Raw genomic sequence first — 21,283 nt, 5'->3', positions numbered from 1 at the left:
TTTCCTGTGTTAGCGTTTGGGCCACACAGGACTGTTGCAGGTTAGTCACGTTTGTTGTTTTGTTAATTTGTAGTGTTTGTTGGTTTGTCATTAAAATCATGAATACCTCCTACTCCGCATCTTGGTCCGATCCATGCTCCTCCTCGTCTGAGGAGGAGAACGACATTGACAGCCGTTACAGAAACACCCACCAAACCAGGACCAAGCGGATTGGAGAAGGACGGCAAGAACCAAAGCAATGGAGAGAAGAGGAATGGACTTGGGAGGAGATCCTAGACGGTAAAGGACCCTGGGCACAGCCAGTGGAGTGTCGCCGCCCCAAAGCGGAGCTGGAGGCAGCGAAAGCGGAGAGGCGGCATTATGAGGCGCTTGCAAGGCAGAGTGGCTGGAAACCCGAGAGGCTCACCCAAAAATTTCTTGGGGGGGGCTAAAGGGGAGTGTGGCGAAGCCGGGTTGGATACCTGAGCCAACTCCCCGGGCTTACCGTGGAGTGAGAGGGCGTCGTACTGGTCAGACACCGTGTTATGCGGTAAAGCGCACGGTGTCCCCAGTACGCGTGCTTAGCCCAGTGTGGGCTATTCCACCTTGCCGCACTGGGAGGGCTAGGTTGGGCATCGAGCCGGATGTCATGAAGCCGGCCCAACGTATCTGGCCTCCAGTACGTCTCCTCGGGCCGGCGTACATGGCACCAGCCTTACAGGTGGTGTCCCCGGTTCGCCTGCATAGCCCAGTGCGGGCTATTCCACCTCGCCGCACTGGCAGGGCTACGGGGACCATTCAACCTGGTAAGGTTGGAGAGGCTCGGTGCTCAAGAGCGCGTGTCCTCCTTCACGGTCCGGCATATCCGGCGCCACCTTCCCGCCCCAGCCCAGTACCACCAGTGCCTACACCACGCACCAGGCTTCCAGTGCATCTCCAGAGCCCTGTTCCTCCTCTCCGCACTCGCCCTGAGGTGCGTGCCCTCAGCCCGGTACCTCCAGTTCCGGCACCACGCATCAGGCCTATTGTGCGTCTCAGCCGGCCAGAGTCTGCCGTCTGCCCAGCGGTGCCTGAACTGCCCGTCTGCCCAGCGGTGCCTGAACTGCCCGGCTGCCCAACGCCGTCTGAGCCATCTGTCTGCCCAGCGCCGTCTGAGCCATCCGTCTGCCCAACGCCGTCTGAGCCATCCGTCTGCCCAACGCCGTCTGAGCCATCTGTCTGCCCAACGCCGTCTGAGCCATCTGTCTGCCCAACGCCGTCTGAGCCATCTGTCTGCCCAACGCCGTCTGAGCCATCTGTCTGCCCAACGCCGTCTGAGCCATCTGTCTGCCCAACGCCGTCTGAGCCATCCGTCTGCCCAGCGCCGTCTGAGCCATCCGTCTGCCAAGCGCCATCTGAGCCATCCGTCTGCCACGAGCCATTAGAGCCGCCCGTCTGTCCCGAGCCGTTAGAGCCGTCCGTCAGTTAGGAGCCGCTAGAGCCGTCCGTCAGTCAGGAGCTGCCAGAGCCGCCAGCCAGTCAGGAGCTGCCAGAGACGCCAGCCAGTCAGGAGCTGCCAGAGACGCCAGCCAGTCAGGAGCTGCCAGAGACGCCAGCCAGTCAGGAGCTGCCAGAGACGCCAGCCAGTCAGGAGCTGCCAGAGACGCCAGACAGTCATGAGCTGCCCTCCAGTCATGAGCTGCCCTACAGTCATGAGCTGCCCTACAGTCATGAGCTGCCCTACAGTCATGAGCTGCCCTCCAGTCATGAGCTACCCTCCAGTCATGAACTGCCCTCCAGTCATGAGCTGCCCTCCAGTCATGAGCTGCCCTACAGTCATGAGCTGCCCTACAGTCATGAGCTGCCCTACAGTCATGAGCTGCCCTACAGTCATGAGCTGCCCTACAGTCATGAGCTGCCACCCAGTCATGAGCTGCCACTCAGTCCGGAGCTGCCACTCAGTCCGGAGCTGCCACTTAGTCCGGAGCTGCCCCTTATCCCGGAGCTGCTGCCCCTTATCCCGGAGCTGCTGCCCCTTATCCCGGAGCTGCTGCCCCTTATCCCGGAGCTGCTGCCCCTTATCCCGGAGCTGCTGCCCCTTATCCCGGAGCTGCTGCCCCTTATCCCGGTGCTGGCCCTTATCCCGATGCTGCCCCTTCATTTAGGTGGGTTGAGTTGGAGGGTGGTCATTGGGAGGGGGATACGGAAGCGGGGAGTGACTATGGTGGGGTGGGGACCTCGCCCAGAGCCTGAGCCACCACCGTGGTCAGATGCCCACCCAGACCCTCCCCTAGACTTTGTGCTGGTGCGCCCGGAGTTCGCACCTTAAGGGGGGGTTATGTCACGTTCCTGACCTGTTTTCTCTTGTTTTGTATGTCTTTATTGGTCAGGGCGTGAGTGTTGGGTGGGCAGTCTATGTTTTCTATTTCTATGTTGGGTTTTGTGTTCGGCCTGGTATGATTCTCAATTAGAGACAGGTGTGTATCGTTTGTCTCTGATTGAGAGTCATACTAAGGCAGCCAGGGTTTCACTGGTGTTTTGTGGGTGTTTGTTTCCTGTGTTAGCGTTTGGGCCACACAGGACTGTTGCAGGTTAGTCACGTTTGTTGTTTTGTTAATTTGTAGTGTTTGTTGGTTTGTCATTAAAATCATGAATACCTCCTACTCCGCATCTTGGTCCGATCCATGCTCCTCCTCGTCTGAGGAGGAGAACGACATTGACAGCCGTTACACTGGGAGAAGGGAGTGAGAGAGGGAAATTAAACTTCACCTGGAGGAGGGGGTGAGAGAAGGAAATGAAACTTCACCTGGAGGAGGGGGTGAGAGAGGGAAATTAAACTTCACTGGGAGGAGGGAGTGAGAGAGGGAAATGAAACTTCACTGGTAGGAGGGGGTGAGAGAGGGAAATGAAACTTCACCAGGAGGAGGGGGTGAGAGGGGAAATGAAACTTCACCGGGGGTGAGAGAGGGAAATGAAACTTCACCTGGAGGAGGGGGTGAGAGAAGGAAATGAAACTTCACCTGGAGGAGGGGGTGAGAGAGGGAAATTAAACTTCACTGGGAGGAGGGAGTGAGAGAGGGAAACATAAAGAGATAAGACAGAGAGAGCAGAGGAAAGAGGGACGGAAAAAGAGAGCAAGACAGAGGCGAGAGCAGCAAGCCCTTGAGCTACCAGGATCAGCAGACAGACGGCGGACGCTCAGGATGTGTCGCGCCGCCGAGCTGCAGGTGAGGCGGGGGGAGGACAGTATCACCTCACCCTACAGAGGCTTGAAGAGGACTGTGTCGAGGCAGGGAACCAAGCCAACCCAGTGAACAGGAAGCACTATGTCTAGCCAAGGACAAAGAGGGGAAGCTTGCACTGTATTGCATGTCTGCAAAAACAAGACCAAGACCAAAACACAGGCCACTCAAATTCTATTTCAATATCCTCCTCCAGCTGTTATCTCTGAAATCACTGCCCTGGTCTTTGTCACTTGAGACCCAATGAGAGTGGCTGAGTAAAACTAGCTATTATCTGTTGGTAACCGTGACCGTTGTAATGCAGTACAAACAGACCCCAGAGATGTGTGTGTGTGTGTGTGTGTGTGTGTGTGTGTGTGTGTGTGTGTGTGTGTGTGTGTGTGTGTGTGTGTGTGTGTGTGTGTGTGTGTGTGTGTGTGTGTGTGGACGTTTGTGTGTGTGGACGTTTGTGTGTGTGTGTGTGGACGTTTGTGTGTGTGGACGTTTGTGTGTGAGTGACTCTCGCTCTTTGTCCCTGAAGATTCTTAAGGACGCAGGTTGAGTGTCGGCGACAGCACTGAAGTCGTGCCTTGGTGCTCGCTAGAGTCACGCCGCCACTCTTCTTCACCTGCCACAGGTGTCTCTTTCATCTCCAGAGCCCCGAGTCTCACCATCTTCTCCCTCTGGGATGAATGAGTAAAATAACAAAATGTACAGTATTTTTGACTCAGATGATTGTAGTTTTCGCTCTAAGCATACCTATTACCTATTTGTTAATAGTTCTGTCTAATTAAAGGGGTTGAGAAGCTCCTTCCGAGGGTTCACTAGAGGAACAATTCGGATGAAAATGGAGTCGTTTAGAATTTTAGAGAGAAAATTAAAGATGTTTTTAAAAATGCTCATGAACAAAGATTACAAATCATAATCTACAGATGTAGGTATTCAAAGTTTAAAAAGGCTTCTAAAGTTTCTAATTTCCACTTTCAATCGTCAGACTTTATTTGCCCTAACGGAAAATGTGTCAACCCCTACAAAAAATGTCCATTATTTATAATACACATTTCCTGTTGCTGCAGGATTATTTTCCTGTTGTAGCAAACTGTGTATGATTAAGATCCTACATCTGTATGGTGCATTAAGGGGGCTATAAAACTAGCACTCAATTTCAAGTGTACAGTATGTAAACATCTGGGTTATAAAAACAAGGGCTAGAATTTGAATGATAAAAGCAGCAATTTGTAAATCATTGTTTTTATGAGAGGATTGTCATTCTTTGCCATTACACTCCTTGTTCAGAGGGCAATGGTTTGTGTAGTGCAGTTTGGAGACTTTGTGGAACTGATTGTTATTCTATTGGCTATTGTGAGGCTATTGTGAGATTTAATCTCACTTGTAAATTCTGGGGTGAGTCAGACTTGTCTGTCTGCCTATTTTTCTCAAACGTATATGTTTAGTGTCTTGTCTCTGCAATTCATTGGAAAGGAAACCCTTTGTCTCACCATGGGATAATTATATTTTGGGGAGGACTGAGGGAGAGCTAATAATGCCCCTTTATGCCTCCCTTTGATCCTCCGTTCAGGATTAATAATTATAAAATGTAATGACATCTCAATCATTTCAAAATGGGAAATTCCTACAAATCTTACATTTTTCATATAGGCCTATTCCAAGTTTTAATGTAAGCATTGATTTGTGAATTGTGGATGCATGATCATTGAATGAAGAAAACGGGCATCCAAAAAGGGCCTACCTTGACCTGGCATGAGCCATTCACACCTTTAAATAGGTCAAATCTCTATAACAGGATAATCACACTCAAAAGGAAATACTGTTGCACACTTGACATTACAATGTCGAATGCTTAAGACATTAATAAGGCATAATTGTTGATGATAAACAGTGAAAAAAAAACTTAAATTGGAGGAAACAAATGACGTTGGGCACACGACCTGTGGCTATCGATTAACATTCATATTTAGCATACACAGCATCATATCAGAGTGGTAGTAATGCAGTCATTTTGCATTATAATGGTCTCCATGAGTTGTTTCCATTTCAGTACCTCCTCTACATTGACCTTACTTGTATTTAACTTCCTCTGCCGACCTGCACTAGTTTTTCTTTTTAGATCTGAGTTCTGTCATAATTGTGTGTCAGGCTTAGAGCTGGCATGTCCCGTGGCATTCAGTCTGAGGGAACAGAACAGAACGGTGAACCACAGATTCAGTCAGTGCACACTTTCCTTCCCTGGCACTCTGTTATTTAACTCTCCCTCCTCCCCTCATTAAATCCTCTCCCGCCTTTCCTCATCTCCCTCCTCTCATTGTCTTCCCTCCTACCCTGACAGGACCTCCCTCGGCACCACAGAACCTGGTTTACAACATCAACCAGACCACCGTCAGCCTGGAGTGGAGCCCGCCGGCCGACATGGGCGGTCGCAACGACGTCACCTACAGGATTATGTGCCGGCGCTGCAGCTGGGAGCCCGAGGAGTGCGTGCCGTGCGGGGGGAACGTGGGATACTCCCCCCAGCAGGCGGAATTAGTGGACACCTACGTAAATGTGGTGGACCTACTGGCCCACGCCAACTACACCTTTGAGGTGGAGGCCGTCAACGGGGTCTCTGACCTCAGCCGCACCCAGAGGCTGTTTGCCGCAGTCAGCGTCGCCACCAGTCAAGCAGGTAGGCTCGTAGAGTTACAGTATTCAGTTTAGTTTAATTGCCTAGAACACTGAGAGAAAGTAGAGCTGAACAATATTCCTCTGCTGTGGGCTGGTGTGGGCTAGTGTGGGCTGGTGAGGGCTGGTGTGGGCTGCTGAGGGCTAGTGTGGGCTGCTGAGGGTTGCTGTGGGCTGGTGAGGGCTTGTGAGGGCTGGTGTGGGCTGGTTGTGGGCTAGTGTTGGCTGGTGAGGGCTGGTGAGGGCTGGTGTGGGTTGCTGTGGGCTGGTGAGGGCTGCTGTGGGCTGGTGTGGGCTGGTGAGGGCTGGTGTGGGCTAGTGTGGGCTGGTGATGGCTGGTGTGGGCTGCTGTGGGCTGGTGTGGGCTGGTGAGGGCTGGTGAGGGCTGGTGTGGGCTTGTGAGGGCTGGTGTGGGCTAGTGTTAGTTGGTGAGGGCTGGTGAGGGCTGGTGTGGGTTGCTGTGGGCTGGTGAGGGCTGGTTTGGGCTGGTGTGGGATGCTGTGGGCTGCTGTGGGCTGTTGTGGGCTAGTGAGGGCTGGTGAGGGCTGGTGTGGGTTGCTGTGGGCTGGTGAGGGCTGCTGTGGGCTGGTGTGGGATGCTGTGGGATGCTGTGGGCTGCTGTGGGCTGGTGTGGGCTGGTGTGGGCTGGTTTGGGATGCTGTGGGCTGGTATGGGCTGCTGTGGGCTGGTTTGGGCTGGTGAGGGCTGTTGTGGGCTGCTGTGGGCTGGTGAGGGCTGGTGTAGGCTGATGAGGGCTGGTGTGAGCTGGTATGGGCTGGTGTGGGCTGGTGAGGGCTGTTGTGGGCTGCTGTGGGCTGGTGAGGGCTGGTGTAGGCTGGTGTGAGCTGTTGTGGGCTGGTGAGGGCTGGTGTAGGCTGATGAGGGCTGGTGTGGGCTGTTGTGGGCTGGTGAGGGCTGGTGTGGGCTGCTGTGGGCTGGTATGGGATGCTGTGGGCTGGTGTGGGCTGGCGAGGGCTGTTGTGGGCTGGTGAGGGCTGTTGTGGGCTGCTTTGGGCTGGTGAGGGCTGGTGTATGCTGATGAGGGCTGGTGTGGGCTGGTATGGGCTGCCGTGGGCTGGTGTGGGTTGCTGTGGGCTGGTGTGGGCTGCTGTGGGCTGGTGTGGGCTGGTGAGGGCCGGTGTGGGCTGGTGAGGGCTGGTGTGGGCTGTTGTGGGCTGCTGTGGGCTGGTGTGGGCTGGTGAGGGCTGGTGTAGGCTGATGAGGGCTGGTGTGAGCTGGAATTGCTTTCATGATTGAGTTACAAAGAAATGTAATTAATGTTCATATGCAGCATTTTTTGGTCTTCTAGATGTTCAGGATAAGCGAGACAAATATGGCCATTTTAGGATACAATATAATGTTAAAAGTTTGCTCTTTAGTCTCAGCACATTCTGACAGAATTATATGGGTATTTTGCACTGAGGTCGTTAGTGAAGTTCAATTGAGAACATGCACCTTAAGTACCTTCTGCATTCTACATTGGCTTTAATGATCATAGGCTGATATTATCCACAACATTTATAGTTTGCATATTACCCAGATGAATTTATAGTGTGCGTCAGAGCTATGGTGGCAAACATTATTAATGTAGCAAGGCTTGCTGCCAGTTGTACCATAGGAGACAGTGCGTGTCGCTAAATGCCCATGGGAACCTAGCATAATTAAAATGCTGTATTTTTTAGGGTGACACACTCCAACTCAAGGCTCCACTAGACCTTTTTATTTGTTAATTATTTCTATGGATCCACCAAACAAGATTTGTCTATCATGCTCAAGCATCCATAAAATCCAGTTGGCGTAAAAATAACCTACTAACTAGTGTTATTGAAAGAGGACTGCATAGGTCCCCGTTTTTGACCTTGTGGGAGAACTGTCGACGTGCCCTTGAGCAGGGTGCTGACCCTGATTGCTCCTTTGGATCGCTCTGGATGGGAGTCTGTTAGATGAATGAATGTAATGTAAATGTTGAGCGGCTTCACAGCAAGTAGATTGTATGGTTTAATCATTTAAAAAAATAGGATTGCATAGCCATTGAGGCTTATAAAGAGGGTATGGGGAATATTATCATCATAACCATGTTGCTTACCAATATCTACAGATGTAGGATCTTTAATTTGAGCCACTTTTCTACAGCTGGAAAATAACCCTTCACCAAAAGGAAATGTGAATTATGTGCATTATAATTAATGGCAATTTTTGAAGGGGTAGATACATTTTTCTGAAGTGTGACATTTAAAAGTGGAAATTACAAACTTCAGAAGCCTTTTTAGACCTTGAATACACTACCAGTTTTAAATGTTTAAAAGATCAGGGTGATCAAATTAAGATCCTACATTTGTACGAGCATTCTGGGCCTCATGTTTTACTTTGAGGCACCTTTCTGATTACTGGCTAACTGAAATGAGGAATGGGATGTTGTCTTTTGGGGTTTAGCTTCACCCCTACCCAACCTTATACATGAATGGCGAAGAGCTGCAAGTCTTTGAATTCTTTGCTGAACGAATTGGGTTAGTCCTGCACATCCAGCCATGTCCTATGGTGCTATGATACTCTCCTAGTAAGATGAAGCTTCATACAGTATCTGTTACATTCTGAAATGTTTGATTGCACTATAGAAAATTGTACCACATTTGGCATGTATTGAGAAATGAAAAGATCAAATAAACAAAGTAGAGGAACTAATATAGCGACAACCTCCATTCTTAAATTGCCAGAAGGTTACAGAGAGAGAAATGGGTGGAATAGGATGGTAATTGCTGCCAGGCAGCAGAAAACATTTGGGATAAACTGTAGGGAATGATGTATGTTCTGTGACACAGTTGATGACAGAGACACACGCTGGATGGTGCTGGTGGTTGCCTTGCCAAGGACACATGGACACTGCAAGGAGGGAGACCTGCAGGAAAACACAGGGAAAACAATTAACACATGGCTCTCTCAGAGCCTCTTATAATTACATGTTGACAACAGACAATTACTCTGCTCACCCTGAGGAATATTTAGCCGTCATAAATGGAAGGAAATAAAGGGACGCATTTTGATGAGGAAGGAATGATGTTAACGTCTTAAAGCTAGCTTTAGGCTACTATTTGAAGCTATGTAGGCTACTATTTGAAGCTATGTAGGCTACTATTTGAAGCAAACCTATTTTAAGATGCACTGTACTATTTATTGTAATGAGATGTGTTGATATATGTTTTATTAACCTATAGCCTAGATACACGATGACTGATTTCAACATTATGGATGTAAGAGATTGTTTGGCTTCAGTTTGATGATGGGCAAACACATATTGTTAGTGAGATCTTCATGTGAGAGAGCAGGAAGAATCCGAGTGTTGTTGTGCACGTAGAAGGCCAGACATTAACCCCGTCCTGTTCAGCTCTTAGCACTGGCCCCTCACTGTGTCCGGCTGCTGTTCCCGGAGCCGTTAGGGAACGCTCCAGCGCTTTGTAATTGGAACGTCGGCGCTTCCTAAAACAATGGCCCCTTTCCGAGCAAGCATGCATGGCCACATCGTTAAAGAATGACTGCATTATTAAACCCTTTACGGCTCATCATCCAGAATTGATTAACCTTTCCTGGGGATAGAGAGAGAAGAGAGAGAGAGAGAGAGAGAGAGAGAGAGAGAGAGAGAGAGAGAGAGAGAGAGAGAGAGAGAGAGAGAGAGAGAGAGAGAGAGAGAGAGAGAGAGAGAGAGAGAGAGAGAGAGAGAGAGAGAGAGAGAGAGAGAGAGAGAGAGAGAGAGAGAGAGAGAGAGAGAGAGACTGTGGTTCAGAAAAGGTCTTAAAGAGAGGAGGAAGAGGAGAAACCCTCTAGCGGGTGGTGCCTCTCTCTTCTGCTGCATGATAATCAGCCTGTGCAGAGGAGAGGAGAGGGAGCTGGAGGAGAGGAGTAGAGGGACTGACTGGGGGAAGGAATGCTCCGCAGTGCTGCTTGAATGCAGATGGTGATCCATCTGATGAGGAATTCACACCTCCCCTAATTATACCAAAGGAAGTGTGTGGAGTGAGGCTGTGATGAGGCAGGCTGCAGCCGTGGAGCTGAGGAACTGTACAAGGTGCTGAGTGCTTATTGTTCCAAGTAAAACCTAATTACCTCTCAGCTCAGTGTTTAAATAGCTACTGTTGGAGACGCAGTGCAAGTTCATCATCTTGATTTCTATCCGACTACCCCCCCTCGAGTCCTCACCACCTCCTCCACAGGTGAATGAATAGAAATTTGTCATCACATCTTGATGGTGTGGAGTTTTTCCGGAAGGTCTTTTCGTGGAAAGTTAGGCTAGCTAGACAGAGAGTGCATTTCAATCAGGGCTCTATTGTTGCTGGACAACTCTACAGAGCCATCCTCGAAGGTCCTCTGTGCTCCGGCTGCTTTCATGCCGCCACACTTGTAAACAAGGCCTTCTGTTCTGGCAGGAGCCAGTGAGTGGGAACCTTTCATGGAATAACCATTCATATTTATTCAACAGAGTGTGTGTGCACATCTCAGACAGAAAATTCACTGGAGAACAAAGTAGAAATAAGACTGGAATTGGTTAAGTGGAATGGCTATAGGAGCGTTGTGGTGGCGGGACACTCAGCCACAGATGATGATACTGTTGAGGTACGAGCAGCAAGAGGCATAAACAACATCATATAGAGAGAAAGGGAAAAGCTGTGGGAAATAATTTGAATGCTGACTGCTCATATTAGCCAGGAGCAGCGATCAGAAAGGAACTTCTACTATCGCTGAGCAATGCTGTTTGTGTTCAGAGCCCTCTAGCATGCATGAGTCAGAGTGGGACTGGGATATACTGTAACTAAGCAACATGTATTATTTACACCTAGATGAAGATTGGGTTTGTCTTTTATTCTTTATGACATCATCTTTCATGGTGGAACTGTTGAGGTGAAGTGTATGGAAAATATAGGAAGCCTTTCTTTAATAAATTGTTACAGATGAAATGATTCAGAAAAAACAATGCTGCTTATTTGTTTATTTTTAGAGAATCTCCTTCAGGACTATTGTTTGATTAACTTCATTTGTACTATAAAGGAGATTGGTTTGCCCTCATGAACAAACCTATTTAAACATTCAAAGGGAAGAACAGGCTATTCCCTTTCCTACCATTTCACCCAGGGAAATATGCATTCTAGCACGCATGAATGTAAGTTAAGCATTTCACTTTGATCTGAAAAGCCTCTCTGCTCTGGCTTTGCGTGAGAAACAAATATCCCCCTTTCAACAAAGTTGTTGCCCTGCTAGTATTGTCAGGACTACTTGACTGTCTGATGTCAGTCATTTGTATGAAGGTGTACAGCAACATAAAAGTATTAGTGTAATGATTGGATAATCAATCTCCCTTAACACAGTGAAATTAGTTAGATAAATGTTGGGAGTGTGAAGTATTTGGACTTCTAGGGCAACCATGCAAGCCGATACTCTTAGGTTCTCCAGCGGTAATCTATACGGTCACTTTATCCACACTTCATCACCACAAAATGGATATTGCTGAATGCATTGGTGAGAGTAACACTTTTGGGAACAATAAGACCCATTGATTGATTCCTAATCTGTCATGGTGGCCTTAAACAGAATGGATTGATTGATTCGGAGGATTCCCCACTGACTACCACCACCCGAGCGGGTGTAATTTTCGACTTAAGCGGATACTCCTTTCTAGCGTTTGTCTGTGGTTTTACGTTACCTGGGAGCCCATTCTTTTCTCTCTCTTTTTGCTCTGTCCCTCCATATGCAGTAATTTGATGAGAGCCGGGCAAAGCAGTCCGATTCAACAGCTGCAATAAGACAGCGGTGGTCTCCCCGAAGCACAAGCTCTCTGGCACTTAACCTGTTGCTTTCTGTAAATGCCTCCTGATTTGTCTGTCACCCAATCCGTCAGCAATGAATAATTTTCATGGAAGGTGCACTTTAATTACTTTCCCATTTAAATGGCATTATCGTGGCCTATCTAGGTAATTAATCTCCCCAAGTATCCTGTTTCAGCCTTTTATTGCTGGCAGACGAGCCACCTAAATCCCCCTGAATCTGCCGTGCATGACTGAGCTTTAGCTCACAGTAGCCCCACAGTGTTCCCTCTTTCCCCTTGACTTGGTCACCGACAGTGGACAGCCCAGTGGCAGAGGGGCTTTTCTATGGGAACACACAGAGTTTAAGCTCTCCGTGCACCCTGTCAGAATGACAGTCCTGTTTCTCTTTCTCTGCCTTGGAAAGGACACATTTACAGACACCGTTGCAGACCGACTGTGTGGAAGAGCTGTGAAAGACATTTCCCACTGGGCACACACTGGTTGAATCAACATTGTTTCTATGTCATTTCAATTAAATTACGTTGAACCAATGTGGAATAGACATTGAATTGACGTCTGTGCCCAGTGCGTTGTTACCGTCCACTAAATAGCATTTAAAAATAATAATAACGTTGTATTCCTTAGTCATTCTGAACTGTGATAACGTTGATGAAAGCAATATCTATCAATCTCTCAGTCTAAGCTTTTGTGTTTGTGTGTGTCTGAGAGTGTTGTGTTTGCGGTAATGCGTGAACATTTGTAGAAAATTGTGTTATTTGCCAGGAACTGCAATTTTTTCATGATTATGTTTTTTCCCCAACTGGGAATCTTGTCAAAGTTAAAAGGCTCCGGTGCCCATTCCTATTCAGTTTCATCTTCTAGCTGGTGTCTCCTTGCAGAAGTCAGGATGGAGACCAGTTAATTATTTAGACGCCTGTGAAACTGCAAACAAAGTTAGAGGCAAAGTTTTTCCCAGGCTGCCTATTGTTCACCGTAGCAACATAGCAACTGAACTTTTTACTGGATCATTCCCTGATCATCTTCCAATCTTCACTGTTTATGTCAAGGACCAGGAATCAATCATTAGTTTTACCTCACATCTCAAACCTTTAAGACCATTGGCATATATGACATACTGGCATACAGGACAAGTCCATGTAGTACAGATTATGAGCTCAGTGAAATAAATGTCCTTACAAAGAGTAGGACAAAAATGGAACACTAATATAGTTCATTCAAAATTGGATGGACTCTTATTAATGAGTTTCTTTGACTGACAGGTCCTAATTGAAGTAGTTGTTGGCTGGGCGGACATACTAGACGAGGGCTGGGATAACTAATACCATGACCCGGGAACAATGCAAGGCTAATGAAAAATTTGGAAAATATTGTTAGCACTGATAAAAATTACTCAACACAGGTTCAGAGACAATGCTTGCATTGTTATATAGAGGAATGGATTTGGCAATGCATAACCCTTGCTTTCAATAAGGTGGCACTTATTGTGTACCTCTGAGTTGTTCAAGAATGTGTTCAGCGTTAGTATGTAACTCTTGTCTGTAACGCCAAGTGTGTAATTACCTCCCGCGCTTTCAAGATGTATACATACAGTAACAGTCAAAAGTTTGGACACACCTACTAATTCCATGGTTTTTCTTTATTTTTACTATTTTCTACATTGTAGAATAATAGTGAAGACATCAAAACTATGAAATAACACATATAGAATCATGTAGTAACCAAAAAAGTGTTAAACAAATCAAAAGATATTTTATATTTGAGGTTCTTCAAATTAGCCACCCTTTGCCCTGATAACAGCTTTGCACTCTTGGCATTTTCTCAACCAGCTTCATGAGGTAGTCACCTGGAATGGATTTCAATTAACAGGTGTGCCTTGTTATAAGTTAATTTGTGGAATTTCTTTCTGTAAGGACTGGGTGTCGGAGTGCGAAGTCAGGCGCAGAAAAACAGAGGATTCAATAATAATGTTCATTTAATGCAACACGGGGAACCTCGGCCACCCCACTCGACACTGGGTGCTCAACATAAACTGCCCCAGACACGGGGAACCTCGGCCACCCCACTCGACACTGGGTGCTCAACATAAACTGCCCCAGACACGGGGAACCTCGGCCACCCCACTCGACACTGGGTGCTCAACTTAAACTGCCCCAGACACGGAGAACCTCGGCCACCCCACTCGACACTGGGTGCTCAACTTAAACTGCCCCAGACACGGAGAACCTCGGCCACCCCACTCGACACTGGGTGGTCAACTTAAACTGCCCCAGACACGGGGAACCTCGGCCACCCCACTCGACACTAGGTGCTCAACATAAACTGCCCCAGACACGGGGAACGAAAACAGTCCAGTATTATACTCGAACATACACAAACACGTAACGTCTGATAACAAACACCAAGCTTACAATAAACAATCCCGCACAAAGAAACGGGCGGGCCGGCTGACAGATAAAGCCCAACTAATTAGAACAAACACAAAACAGGTGTAACCAATGAACACATAAGGAGGGGGAGAAAAGAATCAGTGGCAGCTAATAGGCCGGTGACGACGACCGCCGAGCGCCACCCGAACGGGAAGGAGAGCCTGCTCGGTCGGAGTCGTGACACTTTCCTTAATGTGTTTGAACCAATCAGTTGTGTTGTGACAAGGTAGGGGTGGTATACAGAAGATAGCCCTATTTGCTAAAAGATCAAGTCCATATTATGGCAAGAACAGCTCAAATAAGCAAAGAGAAATGACAGTCTATCATTCCTTTAAGACATGAAGGTCTGTCAATCAGGAACATTTCAAGAACTTTGAAAGTTTCTTCAAGTGCAGTCGCAAAAACCATCAAGCGCTATGATTAAACTGGCTCTCATGAGGACCGCCACAGGAATGTAAGACCCAGAGTTACCTCTGCTGCAGAGGATAAGTTTATCAGAGTTACCAGCCACAGAAATTGCATATCAAATAAATGCTTCACAGTGTTCAAGTAACAGACACATCTCAACATCAATTGTTCAGAGGAGACTGTGTGAATCAGACCTTCGTTGTCTAATTGTTGCAATGAAACCACTACTAAAGGACACCAATGAGAAGAAGAGACTTGCTTGGGCCAAGAAACACGAGCAATGGACATTAGACCGGTGGAAATATGTCCTTTGGTCTGTTGAGTCCAAATTTGAGTTTATTGGTTCCAACCGCCGTGTCTTTGTGAGGCGCAGAGTAGGTGAACGGATGATCTCCGCGTGTGTGGTTCCCACTGTGAAGCATGGAGGAGTATGTGTGATGGTGTGGGGGTGCTTTGCTGGTGACACTGTCTGTGATTTATTTAGAATTCAAGGCACACTTAACCAGCATGGCTACCACAGCATTCTGCAGCGATACGTCATCCCATCTGGACAATGACCAAACACACCTCCAGGCTGTGTAAGGGCTATTTGACCAAGAAGGAGAGTGATGGAGTGCTGCATCAGATGACCTGGCCTCCACAATCACCCGACCTCAACCCAATTCAGATGGTTTGGAATGAGTTGGACCGCAGAGTGAAGGAAAAGCAGCCAACAAGTGCTCAGCATATGTGGGAACTCCTTCAAGACTGTTGGAGAAGCATTCCAGGTGAAGCTGTTTGAGAGAATGCCAAGAGTGTGCTAAGCTGTCTTTTTTTTACCTTTATTTAACGAGGCAAGTCAGTTAAGAACAAATTCTTATTTACAATGATGGCCTACACCGGCCAAACCTGGACAACGCTGGGACAATTGTGTGCCGCCCTATGGGACTCCCAATCACAGCCAGTTGTGATACAGCCTTGATTCAAACCAGGGTATCTGTAGTGACGCCTCTAGCACTGAGATGCAATGCCTTAGACCGCTGCGCCACTAGGGAGCCCCAAGACAAAGGGTGGCTACTTTGAAGAATCTCAAATATAAAATATATTTTGAACACTTATTTGGTTACTACAAGATTTCATATGTGTTATTTCATAGTTTTGATGTCTTCACTATTATTCTACAATGTAGAAAATAGTAAAAATAAAGAAAAACCCTTTAATGAGTAGGTGTGTCCAAACTTTTGATTGTTAATGTACATATTCATGGTGACAAATGGATACATTTATAAATGTTTGGCTGAATTAAATTATGTTGTAACAACTGTATTAAAGGGATAGAGTTCAGATGAACTTGTGGATACCATTTGTATGTCTCTGCGTCCAGTATGAAGTAAGTTAGAGGTACAATGCCTTCAGAAAGTATTCATACCCCTTGACTTATACCACCATTTTTTGTGTTACAGCCTGAATTCAAAATGTATTCGTTTTTTTTCTCTACCATCTATGCAGTACCCAATAATGACAAAGTGAAAACATATTTTTGAAATGTTTGCAAATGTATAGAAAATTAAATACAGAAATTCCTAATTTACATAAGTATTCACACCCATGAGTCAATACTTTGGCAGCGATTACAGCTGGGTAAGTCTCTAAGAGTTTTCCACACCTGGTTTTGTGCAACAATTGCCCATTTTTATTTTCAAAGTTCTTCAAGTTCTTTCAAATTTGTTTGCCATAGATTGTGCCATAGATTTAAGTCAAAACTGTACCTAAGCAACTCCAGTGTACATGTAGCCTTGTTCTGAAATGTGAATTCATCTCCCAGTATCCGGTGGAAAGCAGACTGAACAAGTTTTTCCTCTAGGATGTTGCTTGTCCATTCCATTCCCCAGTCCTTAACGATCACAACCATACCCATAACATGATGCAGCCACCACTATGTTTGAAAATATGGAGAGTGGTGCTCAGTATTGTGTTGTATTGGATTTGCCTCAAACATAACACTTTGTATTAAAGACACAACTTCATTGTTTGCCACATTTTTTGCTGTATTACTTTAGTGCCTTGTTGCACTAAATGGACAATGACCCAAAGCATATTTCCAAAGTTGTGGCAAAATGGCTTAAGGACAAGATAGTCAAGGTATTGGAGTGGCCATCACAAAGCCCTGACCTCAGTTCTATAGTAAATTTGTGGGCAGAACTGAAAAAGCGTGTGCGAGCAAAGAGGCCAACAAACCTGACTCAGTTACACCAGTTCTGTCAGGAGGAATGGGCCAAAATTCACCCAACTTATTGTGGGAAGCTTGTGGAAGGCTACCCAAAACATTTGACCCAAGTTAAACAATTTAAAGGCAATGCTACCAAATACTAATTGAGTGTATGTAAACTTCTGACCCACTGGGAATGTGATGAAATAAATACAAGTTGAAATAAATCATTCTCTCTACTATTATTCTGACATTTCACATTCTTAAAATAAAGTGGTGATCCTAACTGACCTAAGATAGGGAATTTTTACTAGGATTAAATGTCAGGAATTGTGATATTGAGTTTAAATGTATTTGGCTAAGATGTATGTAAACTTTGTTGAAATCGGAAGTTTACATACACCTTAGCCAATTACTTTTAAACTACGTTTTTCACACTGGCAGCTCGCGGCTGTGTTTCCCTTTGTTGTCCATAATAGTTTTCAAGCCCTGCAACATCCGACGAGCGTAGGATTCAACAAAACATCAAACAAAAAACAAACATAATAGCATAGTTGGTTAGGAGCATGTAAAATGTCAGCCTTCCCCTCCAGCGCCATTCTTTCCTTCCTCTCCGGCAGTTGAGTTAGGAAGGACGCCTGCATCTTTGTAGTGATTGGGTGTATTGATAAACTCTCCAAAGTCTAATAACTTCACGATGCTCAAAGGAATTTTCAATGCCTGCTTGGTCTTTGTGGTTGAATCTGTGTTTGAAATTCACTGCTCGACTGAGGGACCTTACAGATAATTGTATGTCTGGGATACAGAGATGAGATAGTCAACCAAAAATCAAGGTAAACACTATTATTATTGCACATGTTTAATCCTGGACTCATTTAGGCTTGCCAGAACAAAGGGGTTGAGTACTTATTGACTGAAAACATTTCAGCTTTTCATTTTTTATAAATTTTTTACACTTTGACATTATGAGGTATTGTGTGTAGGCCAGTGACAAACAATCTAAATGTAATCAATTTTAAATTCAGGCTGTAAAACAACAAATTGTGGAAAAAGTCAGTGAGTGTGAATGATTTCTGAAGGCACTGTAGTAGCTATTCTCATCGAATTCTAGTCATTGGGCTAAGGGTAGTTGGCAATTGCGCAAACGCTAGAAAGAATGTCCTTCAAACAGCACGCAGAGACATAAAAATGGTATCCAATAATAAATCTGACTGTGGAAGTAGATAAAAGGCCTCATTGCCAAAATCCCGAACAATCCCTTTAAGATATTCACCTTTTGCTTGAAACACAAATTTAGTTTACGATGAACCAGGGAGATCCTTTGGAGAAGTTGTAATTCATTGCTCAATCCAGTTGACCAGCAAAGAGCCCTACACACACTACGCAAACAGAGCGATGGAGCGTCCTATACGGTCTGTTCCAACATTTAAGCTGTAAAAAAGTACATAGAAGTACATAGAGCACTTAGAAAACACTGCTCCATCGCTTTGTTTGTGTAAAGTTTGTAGTGGCTTTCAGTAGAGCAGACTGAGTGAGGCTGGCCTTTGTGTTGGTATGCAGTCTGTACGCCCCTTTACTGCCCATGGGGGTGACTGTGAGGCCCCAGTAAACACTCATATACTCTCTCTTTCTCTGAGACACACACACACCAGCTCAGCATGCACCTGTGACTCCCAGACACTGTGTTTATATGGAACACATGCTCGTCCATGCTAGATCCCCTGGCTGGAAAGGGCTCCAGCAGTTTGCAGCGTAGGCATTCAAGTGTTTCATTTCCTGTCGAAGAACTTAAAGGAGTTTGGAAATATAACCTAAATAGTGATGCATGTCGTAGGTGCCTGATAGTGACCAAATCCCCATCGACCAGAGAGAAAAAAACACACACTCCCACGAAGCCAACCACCAATTTCAAGACCTTCGTGGCTTGTTTCTTTCACAGAGGGAATTTTCCCAGCACTGCTCTGGGTGCAGACTAGTGGGATACTTTACTTACGATCCAGACAGTTTAACCCAGGTTGACAGGGAAAACTCTATCTACTAGACTGCCACACACAGGAAAACGGTTCCGTCAGCCTGAGGTTAGACATTTGATATCCATTTGCAGTCTATTTCAGCTTGTCACCATGACTTTTATACAGAGAGAAGAGTTGAAGAAAATGAGCTGCAACGTCTGCAACAAGAAAACAACTACCTACTTTTCAGAGATTATTTTCTTCTTTTGAATTCAGCTTGGGAAAAATCACAGATTTTTTTATGGGATGGGCTTTGGCAGGACTTGTATGTTGTATCACACAAGAATGTATTTTGGTAGCAGCGAGAGACCGAGATTTTTTTCCGGGTCTGTGAGCATTACTCACTGCTGTTTTGTGAGATAAAAAGAAAGGAGGCAGATTGACAGGTCTGTTTTTTCACTCTTTCATTGTCTCATCAGCATACTGTCTGTCTCCTGCAGTGAGGGGAACTAATTATGTCTTCAACCCCCTGCTTCACCCCCTCCCCTTTGTTCAGATCATCACACTTGGAAATCATAATGAGTTTGAGTCAGACGACCACTTCGGCACTGAACGCAAAAAAAAATATCCAAATCCAGAAATCCTCCAAACTGCAGTTGCTACCTCTGAAAAGGCCTGCTGGTAATTATGGGTGACCTCTTGGCCCCCAAAGCTGTCGCCTTATAGCCTGACCACTAGCCACCTGCTTGTCTCCTCAGCTGTGCTAGCTGAGCTCTTCACCTTCCCAAAGTACAGCAGATCAGTACCAGCAACACATTGTCTTTTAGCAAAGCACAGGGAATATTTGACAGCCATCTGCTACGCTGCTTTTGATGATTTGGTATAAAAACAACAGTAAAAAGATTATATCATCCGTGGAGTCCACTGAATGTTGGTTACTGGTTGTGAAGCAGATGGGAGAAACATCTGGGCTGGAAGAATTTAGCGAGGGACAGGAGGGAAGCTGGGTCTGACTAAGAAGTGGCCTTCCTTGGGCTTTCAAACCTACCTCCCTCCCTTCCTCCTTTCCTCAGTATCCATGCCCAGTGGTGAGGGTGGAGTCATCTCTGTGGTCATCTTGGTTAGTCTGTAAAATCCTTGGACAGTTCTGTAAGAAGTTCTAGAGTAGGACTTTTTTTAAGTGTCCCTTTGGTGTCCTATTCTAACTAGGGAGTCATGTAGTTGGGAATTTAATTGCCTATTTAACCTTGTGCATCAGTGCAATTTTATAATTTTATACTTGGATGACAAAAACATGGTTTTACTTAATACTGCTGGAGAAACGGCTTAATTACTATCTTGGTGTCTCAAAGGATATTTCTTCCGGTAGTAGACTAGACAATAGTCTGTGTTGGGGATACATTATCCTTGCATGATCAGATTCAGCCTTTTTGCTATTCTTTGTGTTAGTTGTTTGTTGTGATAGTGTGGATGTACCCGAAACTTTGGTGAAAAGGTGCTTTCTAGGTTATTTCTAGGTTCCTCCTGCATAAAACCACCATATTTCATAGTGGAATTATAAATATATTTTTATTTTATGAGATCTTGGGATTGTTTCCTGAAAAGTATTCTCGGAAGAAAAACGATATAAAAAAACTTGGTAGAGCCGATATCCACCGAGACTGCAATAATTAAATGAGTTAATTAAATTCTCCTCAAATGGTCTCGTTGTCATACCACTGAGTAGCCATAGCCAGCAATACTGTCACATAGCAGCTAGACTAATACACTTTGGCAAGACCATCTTGTTTCATGCTGTGGATACTCTAGATTAGAGGTTACTGGCTGATACTGTGAGACATACTCCAGGCATGGTGGCTTCACTGGGCTTGCTGCTGCAGGTGGGAGCAGGCTGAACCCCCAGACTGTCAATACGGTTTTGTTAGTTTGTTACCTCCAGATAATTGAAAGGTTGTTCATTTTAAATTGTGTGAACATTCCTGGTATTTACATAATAATACGGCAACATCCTCCAATTAGCTGGTGATTTGTGGATTTGCTAAAGAAAACATACAGTGTGACACAAAGAGAGGCAAAAGCTTCTGTCTGTCAATGTGCAGTGCGGGTAATTGGGAACAGGGTTTGGGACAAGCTCAACAAACTGAAAGCAAACGATAGTCCAGCCCTCCCACTAGCCCTAAGCCTGTTCCTTACTGTCTAACAATGCCCAGAAATCACCAATTACTGTAATGGCAAATCCTGGCCTCAAAACACAAAGGCTGAGAGAAGTGACACCTGGCTGATCTTCATCAACAAGGTTTACTTGATCTCTCAATACAGAGCTCCTCAGTCACTAACTCCCCTATATGCACAGCATTTAACTGTCTCAGTCCAATTTCAGATTATTTTGTTATCCCATTGGGTTCATTGTTAGGAGAATGTTCTATCTGTGTAAAAGCTGTTTGTGTGCTCTCTGCATTGCTGGTGGTCCTCCCGGTTGTCCTCCCAATGTAGAATATCACATCACAAACAGCTTTTTTTTTTACCCTTCACTCCCTGCTGCCGCCTTTCCTAAATCCACATCGAGGCTGCATGGCCAAAAAGGAGAGTGCATGGGATATGGATATGAATGGCTGGACTAACTGTTCTTTAGTTTAAT

At 45.8% G+C, this 21,283-nt stretch overlaps 1 protein-coding gene across 8 annotated transcripts in view; it reads left to right on the top strand.

Moving 5' to 3' along the window:
• Positions 1 to 21,283, top strand: part of LOC139556192 (ephrin type-A receptor 7-like) — an 85,962-nt gene that overhangs the window by 27,081 nt on the left and 37,598 nt on the right. For all 8 annotated transcript variants that reach the window (XM_071369823.1, XM_071369820.1, XM_071369822.1 and 5 more), the window contains exon 5: positions 5,527 to 5,862. In XM_071369823.1, the coding sequence (XP_071225924.1) occupies positions 5,527 to 5,862 (336 nt within the window). The remainder of the gene's footprint in view (positions 1 to 5,526; positions 5,863 to 21,283) is intronic.

This window comes from Salvelinus alpinus, chromosome 27, assembly GCF_045679555.1.
Source record: "Salvelinus alpinus chromosome 27, SLU_Salpinus.1, whole genome shotgun sequence".
In the NCBI taxonomy this organism is placed as follows: Eukaryota; Metazoa; Chordata; class Actinopteri; order Salmoniformes; family Salmonidae; genus Salvelinus; species Salvelinus alpinus.
The sequence above is the reverse complement of the archived record's forward strand: the minus strand, read 5'-3'. Positions and strand labels throughout refer to the sequence as shown.